Raw genomic sequence first — 22,438 nt, forward strand, 5'->3', positions numbered from 1 at the left:
CCAATTTAAAAAAGTATGAATGGAAATGAAAGACCAGCTGGTACTGTCTTGAAGAAGGGATCCATGGCAAAGGAGAGAGCATATCTTCCACAGATACGGATGGGAATGACTATGGGCAATAGAGTGGGCAACCAGGAAGCAAGACAGGAAGACAAATACAAGTCCTGGCCTTTCCCTCCATGTCATCCCAGTGCAAACTTGCTCCTGGGTATCATGACAGGCAATTTTAAAAACAGGCAAAGTCTCACTAAAAAAAAAAAATCATGAATTTTATGCTGAGAACCAATACTGCACACACACACACATACCGATGTTAGTGCTTAAGTATAAAGACCTTCTCCATACAAAGCCAACTCCATCCAGCTTACCCTAACACAGAACCTGCCTACCAGCAAGACAAATCTATACATAGAATTCTTACTAGCATTTCAACTGCCTCATTCAGAAACATGACTGGACAATCAGGGATCAGCAGACATTGGAGGAGAGCCTGCAACATAAAAGAGAAAGACCAAGACAAGCAAGAAGAAAACAAAAATGACCCAACAGGAAACAAAACTTCACAAAGAAAGCTAAACCTGTTAGGTGTCATGAAATCAACAGAAGAAGCTACTACACTACCAGAAAACAAAGTTCAACATAAAAACAAACATCCAGAGAACAAGACCTCATGGAAATGACCAAAGGAAAATAAAAACTGGGAAAAAAAAACAAGAAAACTTAAGACATATTATGGGCATTTAGAAAGAACTCAACTATTAATTAAAAACATTCAGGGAGGAAAAAGAAAGCAAATCCTCAAAGAAAAAGCAGATACGGATCACTCGAACTAAAGAAGGCACACCACCAAAGGCTGAAAGTATCTGTGTGGAGTCACCATGCCACAGAAATTCAGAGCAGTGGAAAGCCTCAAATTTTCCAAGATTTAAAAAAAAAAAAGGAGAAGCAACAAGTATCCAGACTGGCTATCCACTCTGCCATCTGCCATGCCAGATGCTAGTTTGAATGGAAAAAACTCCAAGCTATCCAAACTGTCAGCATGAGGAACAGACATATAAGGTGTTAAAAGTTTGCCTTTCACATGCAATTATTTTAAAGCAACTTAGGCACGTACTTCAACAACATGGCTGAATACACCAAGGAGAAGGTGACATAGAAGCCCAGAAAACAGGGCTCCATACTGAGCATGAAAAGTCCATGACAACCGTGTGTTAGTCTCAGGCCAGGTTACAGGCCAATATAGAACTAGGGGGAAAGTGCACTACATACAACAATCAGCAGGATACGAGGTTTGGAGAAACCTAACAACGAAATGGACACAAACTGGAAGAGGATGAGTCAGGAAAATGCGCAGGACTTTTCTCCTTGGGTGAACCAAGGGGGCACCAGTGCGGTGCTCACCGTCCTGACTCTAAGATACACCTGATGCACAGAGGGAAGCAGTCTCAAATTAGAGCAACCGCTGGAAAACTAGGCCTCTCTCTCTTTTATGGTGGTCAGATTAGAGCTCTTTCCTGGGATATTTCTATTTTGAATTTTTGTTTGTTGTGTTTGTTTGAGAGAGAATCTCACTCTGTAGGCCAGGCTGGCCTGGAACTCACTATGTAGCCCAGATTGGTCGTAAGGCAATCTTGCCTCAGCCTCCTGAATGCTGGAATTATAGGTGTGAACTATCACACCAGGCTTCTAACTGAAATTTTCCTAATATCTGCATTTTATGCCATAAACATTTATTTTACAACTAGTAAAATTTCACATCGATCATAAAAAATAATCTCTTCATAGAGAAGCCTTTTATTACCATTTTGTGATAGAGCAGTAGAACACAGTGGTATTTCCTGTGCTTGAGATAGAGCCTAGGGCCTCAAGCATGCCAGGCAAGCATTCTGCCAGAGCTAGATGTCCCAACCCCTACAGTAATATTCGGGGATACTTACTAGGTTCTTTCATTTTAAGCATTTTTAAAGTTTTTATATCATCACTAACTGAAGGTGTGATACCTGTTAATAAACTGCCAAATCACTGTCTACTTGCTGTGATGTGATTAACAGCCTGGCTGCAACAGCTGAAACATTTACAGTCTGTCAGGCCTGAAATACTTTGTTTACTCTTTCTGTACCAAAGAGCAACAGGTATTTGAACTGGCAGATGTGCTTATTAAGTATACCTAATTTATTTTTCTTACCAAGAGTATACAATTTCTACATATGTTTAAAATCAAATGAAATGAACAAGGAAATGAATTATATGTTAAGAAGTCCACATTCAGGAACCAACTAATCAGAAAACTATTAATATAAAGAACCTAACATATATCCCATATAAACTGAGGGGGGAATAAACCTACATAAACTGCACCTACCTCTAGCAAAAAGGAGTCCAACAAAACCAGCAAAACCGATAACACCAAGTCTTGGGAAAAATCCAGGAGGTGCGTTTTGGAGATATTCATAGTTGTCTACAATAGAATCAGATTAGGAAATAACTCCATAAATTACTCATTAAAACCAAAAACAAAAGTCATGAGAATATATAGTACCCAATGTTTCCCAACCACACACCCTTTACTTTCTGCTAACCAACATCTGTTTTTTTATTTAAGTCTGGTTTCATTTAGTATGGAGTGGCCTTGAACTCATGATGCATGGTCATCCAACCTCACCTCCGAATTAGAGGTGTGTTTTAGCAAGCCCAGACCATACATTTTAAAGACAGTCTTGCTATGTGGCACACACTGAATTTAAACTTGCTTTGTATCCCAAACAGGCCTGGAACTGACAATCCTGCTTCACCTTCTGAGTGATGCGATTATGAATACACACCATCAGGGCCAACTGTGCCAATATGCTTCATTGCAGCACATTCTTTCGGGAACCAAACACATTCAACTCAGAAAAGCAAGCATCCTTTGGCATCTGAACTCGTTATTTGAACTCAAGAACAATATATTTGGATAATTAAGGAAATTTTGTACTGGCTAGGTTCTTGTCAACTTGATACAAGCAAGGGTCATCTGGCAAGAGAAACCTCAATTGAGAAATAACTCAATCAGAATGGCTTGTAGGCAAGTCTATAGGGCATTTTCTTGATTGATGGCTGATCATGTGGGAGGGCCCATCTCATTGGGGGTGGAGCAACCCATGGGAAAGTGGCCCTGGGTGCTATAAGAAAGCAAACTGAATGAGAAACCTTGGAACACACAGTCCTAAACGGGAAGTCGCTATCAAATCCCTCCTCTTAAGGCTCAGAGAACCCCACAGAAGAGGAGGGAGGCATAATGAGTATAAAAGCCAGAGAGGATGGAGGACATCAAGGAAACAAGGTTCTCTAAGTCAGCATGAGCAAAGCTCACATGGACCCACAGAGATGGAAGCAGTATGCACAGGGCCCGCACGGGTCTGCACCAGGTGTTTTGTGCATATATTATGGCTTCCAGTTTAGCGGTTTTATGGGATTCCTAAGTGTGCAAACAAGTGAGTCTCTGATTCTTGTGCCTTCTTTTGGGCACTTTTCCTTCTGCTTGTTTTGTCAAATTCCAGTGTGTTAGTTTTCGTTTTATCTTATTATATTATATTTTAATATCTCTCAGAAGCCTTTTTGTTTTCTAATTAGACAGAAAGGAAGTGGATACAGATGGGAAGAGATGTGGGGAGGAACTGGGAGAAGAGGGGAAACTGTAATCAGGATATATTACGTGAAAAAAAAATCTATTTTCAAGAAAAAATTCCATTAGTGTGAAAAAGAAAAAGAAAAGAAAAGCAGGCTGGGCAAGCCATGGGGAACAAGCCAGTAAGTAGCATTCCTCCATGGTCTCTGCTTCAGTTCCTGTCCTGACTTCCTCCATAATGGGCTGTAATATAAACTCTACGCTGGAATAAACCCTTTCCTCTCCAGCTTGCTTTGGTCATGGTGTTTTGTCACAGCAATAAAAAGCAAATCAGAACAAAGCTGATGCTGGAAATAAATAGCCACTCTTGGTGGTGACAGAATTTAATAACTGAATAATAATAAACACAGCAGTAGGCCTACTCATGTAATAAATAAGACAACAAAGACCTTATTTGCCATGCCTAAGTACGTCTTCAGACTTGGATTTGCATGATGTCTCCTCTCCTCTCTATGGAGCCAGTCTCACAGCGAATTAGAGCCTGCTTAGGCACTGTCTCCTCTGGAAAGCTCATCCTAAGCTCACTGGCACAGACCCTGCCTCCTCTGAAGTACCATCAGATGTTTTTCTCCGTACCATCCTCGCTATCTCATCCTCGGGTACCTTGTATTTCAGCATTCATGTGAGTATATTCTCCCCACACGGAACATATGTTCCCTTGCGGTGGATTGCTTAGGCATGTTTTAAGTCTGCACCTGAAGCCAAAGCCTAGCTTCTTCTGGCTACGTGCCTTAGCTGTGACTGCTGGAAAATGGACTCACTGTCTTGGCATAATGGAATGCTTCTTCCTAAGAGTCTTTGTAGTAACTCTGTGTTCAGGAGGTGAAAAACAATTATCTCAAATAATGCCAGCTGCCATTGATCAGTGGGAAATAACAGGTTATCAGTAAGAGTAATTCCTCGGTCTTATTCCACCATGAGAGCAAACCCCTGGGAAAGCAAGACCCTAATATGCTGAGATGCCCTAAAGAGAATAGAAGCTCAATTCCTTCCTGCATCTAGATTTGTACACCGTCTTTTGAAAGTTTGTCTTTGTTTTTTGCCTTCTGTTTTTTTTGGGGGGAGGGGAACAGGATCTCTATACATAGTTCTGTCTGCTCTAGAGCTCACTATATAGAATAGGCTCCCTTGAAATGGCAGAGTTCCACCTGCCTCTGCCTCCTGAGTACTGGGATTAAAGGCGTGCGCCACCACGCCTGGCCTATGCAACATTTATTAATGACAACTAATGAATTACCATGATTCAGAAAATCTCGTGAGGAGTAAGCACGTTCTATTGCATTGCAATTTTTTTTTAGCACTGGACTTCACAGATGCTAAGAAAATATTCTGCTACTGAACTACATCTCAAGCCCTGAACATTTTTTTTTTAATTCAGGGCACAAGTACTTGCTAACCCAACAATCCTAATAACGGTTTAGAGATTCATGAACTACTACTATGAAACCAGATTCAAACATAGATTGTCTTCAGAAAACATCTACACAGCTCTAAATTCTCCATACAATTTCAATGACTCTATGGTCTCCAGCACCTATTCACGAAAACCCAGTTCAGTACTTCAACAGGATGAAGTAACTGATTATGCCTAATTAAAACTCAGCATACCTATTCCCCACTGGACGAAGCGTTCCACCTTGGGTTTAGTGTGGGAGTATATTTCCTAAGAAGATAAAAAGAAATAGAATGAATAGGGTTTGTCAATTGGAAAGCAGCAGAATAAATAGACTTGTCTTTACTGAATAAATTACCATTATTAACACTGTTCAGTACGAGGAATAAATCTGGGGCCTCCAGCAGGCTAAGCATATACACTACCATTGAGCTACACCTCCAGCTATTAAGTTTTTAAACTAAGGGATACCCTTTCAGTTTTATTGCTTTATTTTCTCTTCTGTAATTTCCCTTTCACTAGTAGCCTGGTCATCAGCATGCTTTACTACTGTCATGGGAAGCAAAGACTTGAAGTAAAATGGTTTGACAACCTTCTCTTCTCACTCCTGAGACTGAAGGAAATAAGAAGACAGAAAACTGAGTGGCTAGAGAGATAGCTCAATGGCTAAGAGAACACACTTGTTTTGCAGAGGACAAGAGTTCAATTCCCAACAGCCATGTCAAGTGGCTGACAACTACGTAATTCAAGCTCCAGGAGGATGCAATGCCTCTGTTCCTCACAGGCACCTGAAGGCAGGTGCACATAGCCACACATGTAGACACAGACACACACATTTAAAAATGACCAAAAAATCCTAAAATAGGGAGCTGGAAAGATGGCTCAGCAGTTAAGAGCACTGATTGCTCTACCAGAGGTCCTGAGTTCAATTCCCAGCAACCAGATGGTGGCTTACAACCATCTCTAATAAGATTTGGTGCCAACTTCTGGCCTGCAGGGACACATGCAGGCAGAACATTGTATACATAATAAATAAATCTTTTTAAAAATCCTAAAATAAGACAAAATTGATATTCTTGGTAATCAGAGGTGATCATTTCCCCATTAGGTTATTAACACCATCTTTCTTTTTTTTTATTTTTTAAATTTATTTATTTATTGAGAATTTCTGCCTCCTCCCCGCCACCGCCTCCCATTTCCCTCCCCCTACCCCGATCAAGTCCCTCTCCCTCAAAGAGCCATCAGGGTTCCCTGACCTGTGGGAAGTCCAAGGACCGCCCACCTCCATCCAGGTTTAGTAAGTTGAGCATCCCAACTGCCCAGGCCCCCCCAAAGCCAGCACGTGCAGTAGGACCATCTTTCAAATTAAGTCTATTTTATGATTTGCAATACTTTTAGAGCCTACATTTGGAAAATGCTTCTTTGAAGCAGGAATGGGCAGCTTTACTGAGACCAATGAGTTGATAACTCAATTTTAAAAAGACATCCCAATCCTAAAGTAAACAAACTTATCATCATTCTCCTAACAATACAATGGTTTTGAGGAGCTAGAGACATACCTCAGTGGCAAAGTACTTACCTAGCATGAGTAAGGAACTGAGTTTTTTACTAGCTCTGGCCAGCAAACAAATATATAAGTCCCCACCCCCAAACAAAATAAAAGTGTAAATAATAAAATGGATTAAATATAGGCTGGAGCAATGGGTTTGATTGCCAGGGCCTGCACAGTGGCTCACAGCTATCTGTAAGTGCAGTCCCAAATGTTGAGTGTGGAGGAGGATGTAAAGAACTAACATCACTTCATTAGAAATCAACTATTTTTTAGACAAGATCTCCTAAGTAAATTGGGAGCATGAAGACCATGGAAGAGGGTAGAAGAGATGGGGAGAGGAAGGGAGGGAAGCGAAGAAAAATATATAACTCAATAAAAACAATAAAAAAAATCAACTATTTTTAAAGTATTGACTATACCTTTTTCCATCTATAAGAAGAAAAAACAGAGGGCTAGAGATATGGCTCAGTTGTTAAGAACACTTGTGGTACAGGCATGAAGTCTGGAGTTCAGATCCCAGCACCCACATAACAAGTCAGCTATCCCAAAAACACCTGTAACTCCAGCTCTGAGCAATCTGATGCTCTCTTCTGGCCTCCATGTGTGCAGACACTCTCACAGGTGCACATAATATGCACACATACACACACAAATAATAAATAAATCTTTTTAAAACAGAAAAACTACACATCAAAGTCTAGAAGAGCAGTCTATTTCTTTTGCTGGACTAATCATTTTGCCATTTTCAAGAAAGAACAAGAAATTTTCTGATCTAAAATTTTTTTTAAAAGGCCAGGAATTAGAAATATTTCTCTTCATGAAGAAATCAATGTACCTAATAAAGCCATCCTAATTACAAGGAATTTTTCCCATTTATCAGTACTAAAATAAGCATGTTGATAACTAGCATATGATGTCGACAGATATTTTGTTGCACTGAGTATCACAGAAAAAAAGTACTAAAAAAAAACCCTCAGGTTGAAAGGCAAACAAACAAAGTCCTTTCTTCCTAAGACAGGGTCTCCTTACATAGCCCAGGCAGGCTTCAACCTTGCAGCAACCATCCTGCTTCAGCATCTTTAGTGTTGGGGTCACAGGCATGTGCCACCACAGCCAGCTGACAAATTGCTTTCATTACAGAACTAGGCTGGGGACTAGCTCAGCGGTAAGGTGTGTGTGCAGCATCGGTGATGGAGCTCCTGGGCTTTTTCATTACAGAACTAGGCTGGGGACTAGCTCAGCGGTAAGGTGTGTGTGCAGCATCGGTGATGGAGCTCCTGAGCTTTTTGTCCTCCAACAGCATAATTAATGAAATTTAAATTTTTACAGAAAGTTCTAGATGAAAATTGAATTTTCAGATCTCAATTAAAATAAATCTGGATCATCTTATACTCATATGCATTAGTTTATTCGTTTTTCCTTCCTTTTCAAAACCAAGATCACGTAGAGCAAATATGTATCAAAGCCTACAAAAGCTGTCTATAGATTATAAACTTTGGTTTCAGTGTTTTAAAATCAGATTATATTCACTTCCTGGAACAACAAATGCCTGGAACCTAAAACATGAGCAAGGACAGAGCCAATCTGTACTTAGAGTAGTCTGTTCACTGGAGTGAACCGTTCAGTACGCAAACATATAATTCTACCTTATTATGATATCTCCCTTCTATTACAGCACTCAGACACTCTATAGTCATGCCTAGCATTTTCTGTTTGCTTGGTTGGTTTTTCCTTGCTTGTTTGTTTTTGAGACAGGATCTCTCTGTGTCGCCCTGGCTGTCCTAGAATTATATAGACCACACAAGCCTCAGACCTCACAGAGACCTGCCTGCCTCTGCCTCCAGAGTGCTGGGATTAAAGGTGTGCGCCACCATCACTTGGGTACTCATGCCGGTATGAGTAGGCCTTATCTGAAATATATGGGAACAAATGTCTGTTAGGTTTCAAGAATTTTTGGCTTCTTAAGTTTTTTGGATTTATAGATTGAGCATCCCTAGTGTGAAAATTCAAATCCAAAATAATCTTGGATTAGGGATGCTCAGCCTATAGGGATTTGTAGAATTTCTAGAGGGACATAAAAATCCCAATTTTCTGGATGTATGTACATGATAAGTGTGTACAAGTATGTGGTGTGTATACAGGTTTGTGACACCTGTGTGTGAGTGCAAGTTTGGATACAGGTATTCATTCACACATGTGTGTGCACATATTGTGAGAAAGCCACACAAAGTCAGCCGTGGGTTTCTCTCCTCCAGAGCCATCTACCTTGTTTTATTAAGATGGAACCTCTCACTGGGATCTGAGTCTTGCTGATTAGGCTAGGCTGGCTGGCCAGTGAGCTCCAGGAATCTACCAAACTATTACCCTATCACTGAGATTGTAAGTATATGCCATCACACCTAGCTGAACTGGGGCCTGAAGTCAGGTCCTCACTCAGTAACTGAGTCATCTCACCAGGCCATCATTACAACATTTTTACGTTATTTTCATTTCTTTCAATTAATGTCCCATGTTTTTACTTTATACTACAAACCAACAAGGTAATTGTTTGCCCTCTGCTCTGCAGTCAAGGTGCCACAACCCTTCTGGTGAGAGGGAAATTCCTCCTGCTGCCACCAGGATGCCGGGTTTCATTGTATCTGCTCTCTGGTTAGAACTGAAGAACACTTAGAAGTTAGACACTCTTAACTTAGGACTCACTATTATACCTTTTTCTAAAAACATGCACTCAGGGCTGGGCATGATAGCTTATATCTGTAATTCTAGCACCTATGCTGGTCAGTGAGGCAGGAAGATCACCAGCCAGTCTGAGGACAATGCAGTAAATTCCAGGCCAACCCTACAGAGTGAGATTCTAAGAACCTCAAATAAACAAATAAATAAATAGAAATTAATTCGTAAATAATGAAACTAAAAATTAAAACATACACCCAATATAGACTTTTCACTATTAACTGTTAAGCAGCTATACCTGACACCAACTTGTATATGGCTCACAATGATGTCGGAGTTGCGAGAAGTTTTCTTCAAGTTGAGTCCTTGGCTCCTCCACATATTTAGATTGACCCTCAGGAACTGAGTAGAGTGAAAGCTACACATATTAAAAACAAAAAAGTATATGCTATGAGATCATGCAACATGATCAATTTTATAGGTTAGCATCACTAATAACTTATAAATTACGGTTACATTCAGGGTTGTAGGCGACCTCTAACTTTACTTCAGATGATCTTTGTACCTTGTTCCCTCGGTAAGGATAAGGACAAGAAGGCAGGACTACAAAGGGCCCTGTCTTCTCCCTATCTACTCTATCTATAGTTTTGTTTTGGTAGTGTGGGGTAATTAATGAACCTAGGGCCTCAGGCACGCAAGGCAAGCACCTCCAGTGCCCTCGATCCACTTTACAGAGTGGTAACTGGTATTTTACCTCAAACTTCAAGTGGAAAACATCCTACTGCTCTAAAGAGTGAACGGAGGTTTATTTCGGGGAGGGCACAGGTCACGGCACATGTGTAGAACCCTGAAACAGCTTTCTGGAAGTCAGGGTGCGCTGTGGCAGCCTGAAGACAACTTTCTGAGTCAGGTTTCTCCTACCGTGTGGGTCTCAGGGATCGAACTAAGTCATCCAGCTTGGCAGCAAATGTTTTTATTATAACTCAGTCATATTACCAGCCGTTGAGTTTTGTTTTGTTTTGTTAAGAAAAAAGCTGAGAGGAATTGAAGAAAAACTGGCTACCTGGATCAAATATCAGAATGCTACTGATCAAAGCAGGTGAGCAAATCCATTGCCTACCTAGAAGAGTCTTCTCAGTAGGCACTACTAGTTCTAAAGCCTGAGAGGAGAGGAAAGGAAAAGGGCCGCTAACAAGCTTCACATAAACACCATTCAGGAAACCTTGCCAGGCCACTACTGACTTCTGTACAACATTTTATTACAAGGTAACAGAAATTGAATAAAATTTAAAAAAATCCAAATAATTTCTATGAGGTACAGACAAAAAAAAAGAATATAAATAACGGAGAGAAGATGTCTTAGTTCATTGATCTATTATATACAAATATTTATTTAAGCATCTCTAATCTTGCTAGGAACCAGGAAGAACCCAGGCATTTAAATCTTTTGAAAGAAAAATGTGAAAAGTTTCCTTAGCTTGATAAGCAGTCCAGACTCAGGCAGGCCCCTCTGAAAGGTGAGTCATCCAGAGCCCCACCTGGACAATGTGCAGAGAGGGAAAGATTTTGGAACCCTGAGTCCAAATAGGATGTCTTCTCCAAACCCCTCCTCTCAGGGCTCTGGGAAGCATACAGAAGATGAGAGCTGTAAGAGCCAGAGGGGATGGAGGATTCCAAGAAACAGTGTCTTTTAGACACTGTATGGCTGAAGCACACATGAACTCAGCATGCATAGTGTAATGATTGTTCTGTCTCTTTAAGCCACAAGCCACGCCCACTCCCTCCCCCATCAGCTGAGACAGGCTCATCTTCAGCTTCCAACCTGAGATCTCTCTCAGAGAGGCAGCTTCCATCTCTCCCTTCTCTCTTCTCTTTCTCTCTCTCTCTCTCCCCCTCTTTCTGCTCTTCTCCCTTTCTCCCCTCCTTTCCATAACCACTAAATAAATATCCAATGGCGTGCCTATCCATCTGTCTCTTTCCCGCTGCCAGGGACCAGCCACCTTCGGAGATCTGCCACGTGGTCTTGTACGCACGCAGTCCCTGCCTGAGATCTCATCTCGGGACCAGCTGCCCCCTGCCTGCCACCACATGGCCTGCTGCCTGCCGCTGCCGCTTGGGAACCTGCAGCATTTTTAATAATCCATTACACATGGGGCCTGCACAGATTCAAGCTGAGAGAAGGAAGTAGACACAGGCCCCATCCCTAACCAAGAAGCTATCTCCAACTGACTACGTCTTGCAAAGAAAAAATTAGTTCTCTCCAATGGAGTCTCACTGAGGATTAAACACACTTAAGGGCAGGTCCCATGCCTTGCAGTGGATGACCAACACAAAATAAATTCAATGATATTTTTATAGACTTTTGTCCCATATTGTTTCATTTGGTCATTTTTTGGTTTTTTACTTTTGCTTGTATATTATGGCTTCTGATTTTGTTTTTAATGGAGAGAGAATGGTTTTTCTTTGCTGTTTTTAATTATAGTTTGCTTGGATTTTTTTGTTTGCCTACCTGTCTTCTCAAGAAAGAGCAGTGTAGAGTTGGATGGGTGGGAAGGAGGAGTTGGGGGAGGGAAAACAGTGAGTAGAATATATTGTAGGAAAAAAAGTCAATAAAACAATAAGTACTTACTAAGAAAACGGAAAAGTGAGCTTTGCTTACAATCTGGGATAGAGTAAGCTCTCCACTAAAAACTAAATCTATCTATGAGCTATTCCTAACAACATTCAACTATCATCTGTGGAAAAATCAGAGTTCAGAAGTTTTCCACAGAGAAAACAAACTCTCAGGAAATGTATGTCTTCCTTTCAAATATTGTCTAAGTATGCTAAGGGTATATGTTAATATCCAGTACCTCAAAGAGTAGAACAAACTACAAACCTTTTATCATCTTGATACATAATTTACAAAAATTCTCCTAACTAAATCTGATGTTAATTATGTACCAGACAGTATCAGCACATTACCTCATCAACCTTTGTGTAATTTTTGTGAGGTGAGTCCTTTTTTGGTGCTGCATAGACTCTGAAGGTGAGCAGGCTCAGGCTGGCTGGCCCCACACATCTCTGAATTACCTGAAATACAAAAGCAATCTTAAATCTTTTGTCCATGCTACATACAAAGTACTACAAGGTAAGCAGGCCGATAACCTCAGACATTCCCACTCAGAAAAGCTTACTGTCCTTTCTGAAAAGTAAATGCATTTCTGAAATTCAGAAGATGTCAAAACTTAAGCATATATTCTAAGAGGTCAAGTTTCAAGATTTTATCTTAATTTCCCAAAGATAAAAGTTCTAAAGCCTTCAACTAAAAAATTAAAAAAGACACCAGGCAAAAGCTAGACAAATTGATACCAATCTATATTCAATACATTACATCTCTGAAAAACATCTAACTCATCATTTTATCACACACACCTGCCTTTCTTTCTCTACAGCGTGTCTCAGGAATAGTGACAACCGCACCAGAAAAAGTGAGCTCATTTGAAATTCACTCCCAAAATATAATAGATCAATATTAACTACAATCACTATGCTATGCAATAGATCTTTCCAACTGTATCTTCCTAAAATTTTGTATTATTTGACTGATAACCTTCCTCAATCCAAATCCCAGACACTGGTTGCTACCATTCTCCTATCTGCTTCTATCAGTTCAGTATTTTTAGATTACATTTAAATAAAGGGAAAATATGAAATAATGAACAAGTTAGTTACTTCCATTTAGACACACTATAATACATATTTCAAAGCATTATATATATATATATACATATATATATATTAAATACATGCTTTTTCCCCGTTTAAAATTAAAAATAAGCAGCTGGTGGTAGCCCACACTTTTAATCCCAGCACTCAGGAGGTAGAGGCAGATATGAGTTCAAGGCCAGCCTGGTCTACAGAATGAGTTCCAACACAGTCAGGGCTACATAGTATAACCCTCTCTTAAAAAACTAGAAAAAAACAAAAATAAATTAAGATTAAATCTCAAGGTCATCATTACTACCATCACCAATCCTTCTGGTCACTAAGCTCTGGCAACTGTGCCTATTAAATGATAAATATGATATCACTTCTACTTGCTCTTCTTTACTCCCTCCTGTACAGTCCTTTCTAGAGTTCTCATTTCTTTCCTGAATTGTTTTTAGCAGCAACCTAAATAACTGCCTAGACCTCTATGGATTCAAAAACACCACTGGATTCAATGCATCTGCTTCCATCAGTTGCTGGATGCAGGTTCTATGATGACATTTGAAAATAGTCACCAATCTGACTACAGGGCAAGGTCAGTTCAGGCACCCTCTCCACTATTCCTTAGGGTCTTAGCTGGGGTCATCCTTGTGGATTCCTGGGAATTTCTCTAGTGCTACGTTTCTTGCTAGCCCCATAAGGGCTCCCACAATCAAGAAAACTCTTTCCTTGTTCTCCGTGTTTGAGCTGAGCCCCCAAAGTCCAGTTGAAGAGAGGAAGAAGTGAGAATATGAGCAAAGAAGTCAAGACCATAATGGGGACACCCACTGAAACAGCTTACCTGAGCTAATGTAAGCCTTCCAACTCCAGCCTGACAGCAAGAGAACCATCATAGGATTAAACTAGGCCCTCTGAATGTGGGTGATAGTTGTATGGCTGGGGCAGGCTGTGGGGCTACTGGCAGCAAGACCAGGATTTATCCCTGCTGTTTGTTCTGGCTTTTTGGAACCCATTCACTTTGGAGGGAATATGCTGGAGACAGATGCCAAAATGATGGAGGAAGGTCATTGAAAGAAACTGCCTTGGCCCATTTTATAGGTTAGAACATAGGTGGGTGGAGTAAACAGAACAGAATGCTGGGAGGAAGAGGAAGTGAGCTCAGAGTCGATAGCTCTCCTCTCTGGGGCATACGCCATGAAGCTCCGACCCAGGATGGACGTAGGCTAGAATCTTCCTGGTAAGCGCACCTTGGGGTGCTACACACATTAATAGAAATGGGCCAGGCAGTGTTTAAATAAATACAGTTTGTGTGTTGTTATTTCGGGGTATAAGCTAGCCAGGTGGCCAGGAGCCGGGCTGTGGGAAGAGGCCCGCAGCTCCCTCAACACCAAAACTTTGCTGGTAAGCTACAGCCACGTGGTGATACACAGATTAATAGAAATGGGTTAAATTAATATGTAAGAGTTAGCCAATAAGAAGCTAGAGCTAATGGGCTAAGCAATGATTTAATTAATATAGTTTCTGTGTGATTATTTCAGGTCTAAGCTAGCCAGGTGGCCAGGAACCAACAAGCGGCCTCCAACAACACTCTCTGGTGTGATTCTATTCTCCAGCACAATTTCTCTAGTATGATTTATGTTCTCTAGTGTAGACCCTCTTCAAACTTTTATTTCACAGAGCCCACCAGGGGCTTAAGAATCAGAAGAAACTAAGCAACTGCACCAGTATTTGGTTAAACAGGACCCTACTAAATGCTGTAAAAGGGTATGATACCATTATTTAAAAAGAAAACAAAAACAAACAAAAAATCAAAGGTCATCCTCCTCCCTTTGCCAATCAAGTGGCTGGGATTACAGGTATGTGCCACCATCCCTGGTGGCTGCCACAATCTTAATACATTGTTGTTTCTTCATCTCTCCCTTCTGAAGCTTGACAAGGACTTATGATTACAAAACTCCCCAGCCCGGTAAGCAGGATTACATGTGATAACAATTAGAAGAGCCAACTAGAACTTGATTTCACGATGTTCCTTACACACCCGCTAGAAGTCAGACACAGGAAAGCAGATATGGTCCCTGGTTTAAAGAATTTCTGAAAAATTTAGGTTACTCAAAAAACTCAAGCAGCCAACAACACAGACTTCTTGAGTACAAGGTCAATCCTGGGCTACAGAGTGTGATCAAGGTCAGCCTAGGCCTCCAAGCCAGGCCCTGGCTCTAACAAAAACCAAAAAGACTCAGGCACAGATTAACTCTTCAGCTCTAGCCACAAGAGTAGATTTCTGGAAGTCAGCCAAGATAATGAATCTGGCAAGGTCATAAACATTCAGATCACAATAGGTACACAGAAAACTAAACTGTTTTTGCTGCTTCTCAAGTTAAAGAGTACTGCCCAGAATTCAGCAACTTGGGGATACTACAAGCCAGTAAAATTGCTTTGAAAACAAATGGAAAATTCAAGTTAAATAGGATGCCTCCAATTTCCCAAAGCCCAGACAACTTGCCTTCTAACTCTCTGGAGTATCCAGTGGATAGACTCTTCCATTTTTAAGTAGGGGACCTGTGCTGGTTTTATGTTAATTTGCTACAAGCTACAGTCATTTAAGAGATGGGAGCTTTAACTGATAAAATGTGCCCAGAAGATCAGGCAGCAGTTTAGCCTGTGGGGCATTTTCTTAATTAGTGACTACTGTGGATGGGCCCAGCCCATGGGGCCACCCCTGGGCTCTCTAAGAAAGCAGGCTGAGCACACTATGGAGAACAAGCCAGTAAGCAGCACCCCCATGACCACTGCATCAGCTCCAGCCTCCAGGTTCCCGCCCTGGCTTCCTTCAGTGACGGACCACAGTGTGGAAGTGTAAGCCTAATTAATAAACCCTTTCCTCCCCACCTTGCTTTGGATCACAGTGTTTCAGCACAATGATAACCATAACGAACACAAGGCCCTTCATTTATTCTCCCAGATGCATATCTTTCATCTTACTAGGCTTTCCATTTAAATTGTGTAGCTCTATCCTTTTCAATAGATGGCCTTTTTGTGTGCCTATGGACAGGTGGGGTTTCAGAATCATCGGAGGACTGTTTTAAAAGCAAAGATTCCAGCACCTTCCCCTAAAGAGTCTGACTCCCGTAAATCTAAAGGAACCCAATAACATATTCCCACCACAAGCCAAGTTTCAGAAACCACCATTCTACAAGATGCTTAGGGAACAGACAGTCACCATAAGCTGGGCTGCACAATCAAGTGCACTTATTTTTAAGAACATTTTAAAGACAATGAACTGAAATGAAAATTGCCCAAAACATTAAAAACAATAGCATGATTAATTTATACTCCCGAAAACTCTCCCATCTTAATCAAGGTACAACTAATTTTGTCCTCTTCCTTCTCCTCCTTTCCTGGGGTGGAGGGAGTACTAGGGATTAAGCCCAGGGGCTTGTGCATGCTAGAAAGTGCTCTATGCAGCACTAGAGTACAGCCCCAGCCTGACCAACACTCACTCCAATACTCGACGACTACCTTAACCTCTATCAGTCTTCTACCTCCGGCCAGGAACAAATCTGGTTTAGCTTTCTAAGGCTGATTTCTTTGTTGTGAGGGAGGGAGTTACAGGTGCTTACAAGTCACCTGACATGGGTTCTGGGCCCCAAACTCTGATCTTCTGAAAGAACAGCAGGTGCTTTTAACTGCTGAGCCCCTCTTCAGCACTTTTTCTTTCCTTTGTTCTTTTTTAACAATTTCTGGAGTTTTGGTTTATGGTGGTGGTGATGGTACTAAGACTAGACCTCAGGCATGCTAGGGAAACTCTCTACCCAGTTTATAAGAATCTAGGGCTTTAGCCGGGCGGTAGTGGCGCAGGCCTTTAATCCCAGCACTCAGGAGGCAGAGGCAGGTGGATCTCTGTGAGTTTAAAGCCAGCCTGGTCTACAGAGCGAGTGCCAGGACAGGCTACAAAGCTACAGAAAAACCTTATCTCAAAAACAAAACAAAAGAAAAAAAACCAAAAGAAAAAAAAAAAAAAGCAAAAAAAAAAAAAGAATCTAGGCCTTTGCACATAAAAGGCAAAACACTCGGCCAACTAGATTATATTTCCAGTCCCTAACTTTATTTTATTTTTTAATATTTATTTATTTATTATGTATACAATATTCTGTCTGTATGCCTGAAGGCCAGAAGAGGGCGCCAGACCTCTTTACAGATGGTTGTGAGCCACCATGTGGTTGCTGGGAATTGAACTCAGGACCTTTGGAAGAGCAGGCAATGCTCTTAACCACTGAGTCATCTCTCCAGGCCCCCCTAACTTTATTTTAAAATAAGCAGCCGGTAGCCGGGCAGTGGTGGCGCACGCCTTTAATCCCAGCACTCAGGAGGCAGAGGCAGGTGGATCTCTGTGAGTTTGAGGCCAGCCTGGTCTACAAGAGCTAGTTCCAGGACAGGCTCCAAAGCCACAGAGAAACCCTGTCTCAAAAAACAAAAAACAAACAAACAAACAAATAAAATAAGCAGAAATCACAAAAGTATGTATAGCTTTTATTTAGCAAAGTCATCCAACAGACTGATGTTTGGAGTCAGTGTTACTGGGAATGGCCTCTGTAAAGAGAAGTAACCAAAGAAACCAAAGGTTTAAAACATGATGATTTTTTAAACACATCACAATCTTTGCAGCTTTATCCACAGAAACTATATGGGATCCCATTTAACAGCTGTTATTTTTGTAATATTAAAAATAATTTCAATCAAGTTTTTGTTTGTTTTTTGTTGGGTTTTTGTTTTGTTTTGTTTTTGTTTCTTCTTTTTTGGTTTTTCGAGACACACTTTCTCTGTAGCTTTAGAGCCTGTCCTGGAACTAGCTCTTGTAGACCAGGCTGGCCTCGAACTCAGAGATCTACCTGTCTCTGTCTCCCAAGTGCTGGGATTAAAGGCGTGCGCCACCACTGTGCAGCAACTATAACCTAATCAAAGCAATTTGATTGCAAAACTTGTATGAGCAAATCTATGTTTCATTTTTATTTTCAAGTATCTCCCTACTTGGACCAAACTGGCCTTGAAAGCTCCATCCTCCTGCCTCTAGATCCTGAGTGCTAAGATTATGAGCATGTACCATCATCATACCTGGTTCTATTGCCTTAATTATTGCATTCTAGCTATTTTATCACTTGGCTGACCGTCAGATAACCTGTACACTAAAATGCACAGCTCTTTCCAAAGTTATATAAAAGCATATTAAATTCCTGTGGGAAATAAATATTACCTGGACATTTTAAAAGTAAATGTCATTTAAAATTAGATATTCTTATACTTACAAAAGGAGGCATACCCATGTTCTTCCCAAAAATGTTATACCAACTCTTTGATTATTCGTCTTGTCTCCAATAGCTTCCATTCTCAAAGCATTTATCCATTTGAAATAGAATGCTGCTATGATTAAGGGTACAATATAGTTCAGTAGTAGTAGGGTACATGCCTAGTACGCTTCAAGACCCTGGGTTCCATCTTCCTCACCACAAACACTAAAAAACTTTTCTTTTGACTTTCCAGTCTTAAGAGGTAAAAATCTGAAATGAGGGAGCTGGAGAGATGGCGCAGTGACTACGAGAACTGGATGTTCTTCCAGAGGACCCAGGTTCCATTCCAAGCTCCCAGGCGGCAGCTCACAACTGTCTATAGCTAGTTTCAGGGATCTAATGGCCTCTTCTGCTCTCTGGGCACCAGGCACACGCATAAGAGCACAGACATGCAAGCAGGCATAACACATTTTTAACATGTGAAATGGACTTTTTTCAAGTCTATGAAAACTGATCACACTTTCAAGGCTACTCTTGTTCTAAATAATTAACATAAAGCCAAAAGATAAAATGTGAATTTTTAAGGTAAAAAAAATTAATAAAAATAATCAACAATCTGGTCTAAATAACATTACACAGGTATCCGTAAAAACATATTAACAATTTCTTTAATCTGAATTAAAAATAAAGAGAAACATTTCAGCTGGGCGCTGGTGGCGCACTCGGGAGGCAGAGGCAGGCAGATCTCTGGGAGTTCAAGGCCAGCCTAGTCTACAAGAGCTAGTTCCAGGACAGGCCCCAAAGCTACAGAGAAACCCTGTCTCGAAAAAGCAAAGAGAGAGAGAGAGAGAGAGAGAGAGAGAAACATTTCAAATCCACTCACAACTCTAGAAGCATCAAAAACAGACTACCTCTCCCTATAACAGGAGCCCAATGGGGATGTCTGTGTCACACAGCGTCCCCCTCCAGCTCTGTATGCAAACAAATGTTCTACCACTGAGCTATATCTACCTCTTTCCCTACCCAGCTTTTCTATGATGGGCACACATCCAACACAACAGAGACTCGCTCTGGGTAGGGGTGAAAGGGAGGTAGACAATAGACATGTGGTTGCTATCTGTACCATCTGGACTTTTGAAAGGAAATATTTCAGTATTGGTTATAAATTTTTTTAAAAAAATATGTATTTTCGAGAGTTTGCTTTGCCTCCCTTTCACCCACCCCCATCCGAGGCCGGCGGGGCCCATGAGGGCGCTCTTGCCGGTGCGTGGAGGAGGTCAGAGCCCGCGATGCTGGTGGCACTGAGACAGGCAGGGCTGTGCGACAGCAGACGCAGGGCTCGTCCGCCCGCCCGCCCGCCCGCCCGTCGCCGCCCATTCAGCAAGATCAAGGTGAAAAGGAGAACCCCATGCGGGAACTTCGCATCCACAAGGCTCTGCCTCAATATCTGTGTTGGGGAGAGCGGGGACAAACTGACCCGGGCAGCCAAGGTGTTGGAGCAACTCACAGGCCAGACACCTGTCTTTTCCAAAGCTAGGTACACCGTGAGGTCCTTCGGCATCAGGAGAAATGAAAAGATTGCTGTTCACTGCACTGTCAGTGGAGCCAAGGCAGAAGAAATTCTGGAGAAAGGCCTGAAGGTGAGGGAGGATGAGTTGAGGAAAAATAACTTCTCAGATACTGGGAACTTTGGCTTTGGGATTCAAGAACACATTCACCTGGACATCAAATATGACCCAAGGCCAAACACAGAATCAGCAAAGAGGAAGCCATGCGCTGGTTCCAGCAGAAGTATGATGGGATCATCCTTCCTGGCAAATAAATTTTATCCAAAAGGCCAATAAAATTTTTCTCAGAAAAAAAATAAGTATTTTCTAAGCGATGTTGATAAATCATATACAGCCAGAATTTATCACCACCATTTATACAGCATATAAAAAAATGAAACTTACTTTTTATATGTAATCACAGCTTCCATTTCTAAATGCCTCTGGATCAAAATGTAAGCCTATAGGAAATTCATTTTCCATCTATTTAAAATGACAAAAAAGCAGAGCTGGAGAGATGGCTCAGTGGTTAAGAGCACTGGTTGCTCTTCCACAGGACCCAGGTTTGATTTCCAGAACAGCTCACAATTGTCTGTAACTCCACTTCCAGGGGACCGGATGCCCTCTTCGGGTTTCCACATGGTGTACATACACACATCCAAGCAAACACTCTAACACAGGAAATTATAAATAAATCCTTAAAAAAAAGAACAATAAAAACACTATCCTGAGTGAGGTAAGCCAGACCCAAAAAGAGGAACATGGGATGTACTCACTCATATTTGGTTTCTAGCCATAAATAAAGGACAGTGAGCTTATAATTCGCGATCCTAGAGAAGCTAAATAAGAAGGTGAATCCAAAGACAAACATATAGGCATCCTCCTGAATATTAACCTTCATCAGGCGATAAAAGGAGACAGAGACAGAGACCCAAATTGGAGCACCGGACAGAAATCTCAAGGTCCAAATCAGGAGCAGAAGGAGAGGGAGCACGAGCAAGGAACTCAGGACCGCGAGGGGTACACCCACACACTGAGACAATGGGGATGTTCTATCGGGAATTCACCAAGGCCAGCTGGCCTGGGTCTGAAAAAGCATGGGATAAAACCGGACTTGCTGAACATAGCGGACAATGAGGACTACTGAGAACTCAAGAACAATGGCAATGGGTTTTTGATCCTACTGCACATACTGGCTTTGGGGGAGCCTAGGCAGTTTAGATGCTCAACTTACTAAACCTGGATGGAGGTGGGCGGTCCTTGGACTTCTCACAGGTCAGGGAACCCTGATTGCTCTTCAAGCTGATGAGGGAGAGGGACTTGATGGGGGAGGGGGAGGGAAATGGGAGGCGGTGGAGGGGAGGAGGCAGAAATCCTTAATAAATAAATAAATTTTAAAAAAAGAAAAAAAAGAACAATAGCCTATCGTAAAATGACATTTGTCTTAAAAAGTAGTGGAGGTAGACTGTAGTATAATTCCATGGATGTTTTTAAAAGGTCACACCAAGGGCATATATAGGTATACTAAGGAACGAGCATGGAAAGATGCACCCATGGTTGCCTAGGAGTGGGGCTATTAACGGTGATTCTTTAGCATTATCTATATGTCTTGAAGTTCTGAGGTGAGTACTGATTTGTTTACAACACAGAAAGGAATAAAACTAGCTGACTCCTGAAGACATTCTAAAGAATATACCACAGCCGGGCGGTGGTGGCGCACGCCTTTAATCCCAGCACTCAGGAGGCAGAGGCAGGCAGATCTCTGTGAGTTCGAGGCCAGCCTGGTCTACCAGAGCTAGTTCCAGGACAGGAACCAAAAAAGCTACGGAGAAACCCTGTCTTGAAAAATCAAAAAAAAAAAAGAATATACCACAGAGTATGAAGATCCTTCCAAATGAAGGATAATAATTACTGTGTAAATACATCAATCAATGATAGAGCTTTAGGAATTAAATATATTGAGAGGGTAATTAAATCCATGTTCTCAAGATGTCTTTTTTGACAAACACTATTTGGATGTACAAATACAGACCACAATCACCTCAGTCTAACTCACAGCACTGGGCACTATAAAGCTCAGGTTCACAGTAGAGGCCAGGCTGGTCTTCGACTTCAACGCCAGGCGGGATCTTCCGGCAACATCTTCCCTAGTACTGGAGGCCCAGATATACACCATTAACACCAACAAAGCCAATACTTCAAAGGTGTGGTGGCACTTGGAGTCTGAGAAGGACCAGTTACAGACCAGCCTGGGTTACACAGTGAATTCCAGGCCAGGGAAGAAAGGGGAAAGAAATAGGCAAAGTTCACACTATGAACCGCATCAGTTACAGGTCAGCCTAGAACTGTAAGACAATGAATTCCAGGATAGTCTGGGCTAAAGAGTAAGACCCCCAACAGAAAGAATCGAACAGAACAGAACAGAACAGAACAGAACAGAACAGAAAGGGAGGAAACGAGAGAAGAAAGAAATAGGAAAAGTTTTGCCAGGCGGTGGTGGCACATGCCTTTAATCCCAGCACTCAGGAGACAGAGGCAGGAAGATCTCTGAATTTGAGGCCAAGCTGGTCTAAAAGAGCTAGTTCCTGGACAGGCTCCAAAAGCTATAGAGAAAACCTGTCTCGAAAGAAA

The 22,438-nt window shown here is 41.5% G+C and overlaps 1 protein-coding gene and 1 pseudogene across 3 annotated transcripts in view; one reads left to right on the forward strand and one right to left on the reverse strand.

The window, feature by feature from the left end:
- Positions 1-22,438, reverse strand: part of Apoo (apolipoprotein O) — a 52,976-nt gene that overhangs the window by 25,724 nt on the left and 4,814 nt on the right. For all 3 annotated transcript variants that reach the window (XM_005371848.2, XM_013355457.2, XM_026778381.1), the window contains 4 exons: positions 12,250-12,357; positions 9,584-9,703; positions 5,276-5,330; positions 2,363-2,458 (listed from right to left, as the gene is read on the reverse strand). In XM_005371848.2, the coding sequence (XP_005371905.1) occupies positions 2,363-2,458; positions 5,276-5,330; positions 9,584-9,703; positions 12,250-12,357 (379 nt within the window). The remainder of the gene's footprint in view (positions 1-2,362; positions 2,459-5,275; positions 5,331-9,583; positions 9,704-12,249; positions 12,358-22,438) is intronic.
- LOC101995064 lies at positions 19,642-20,119 on the forward strand (annotated as a pseudogene).

The sequence above is a fragment of the Microtus ochrogaster genome, unplaced genomic scaffold (genome assembly GCF_000317375.1).
Source record: "Microtus ochrogaster isolate Prairie Vole_2 unplaced genomic scaffold, MicOch1.0 UNK131, whole genome shotgun sequence".
Taxonomy (NCBI): Eukaryota; Metazoa; Chordata; class Mammalia; order Rodentia; family Cricetidae; genus Microtus; species Microtus ochrogaster.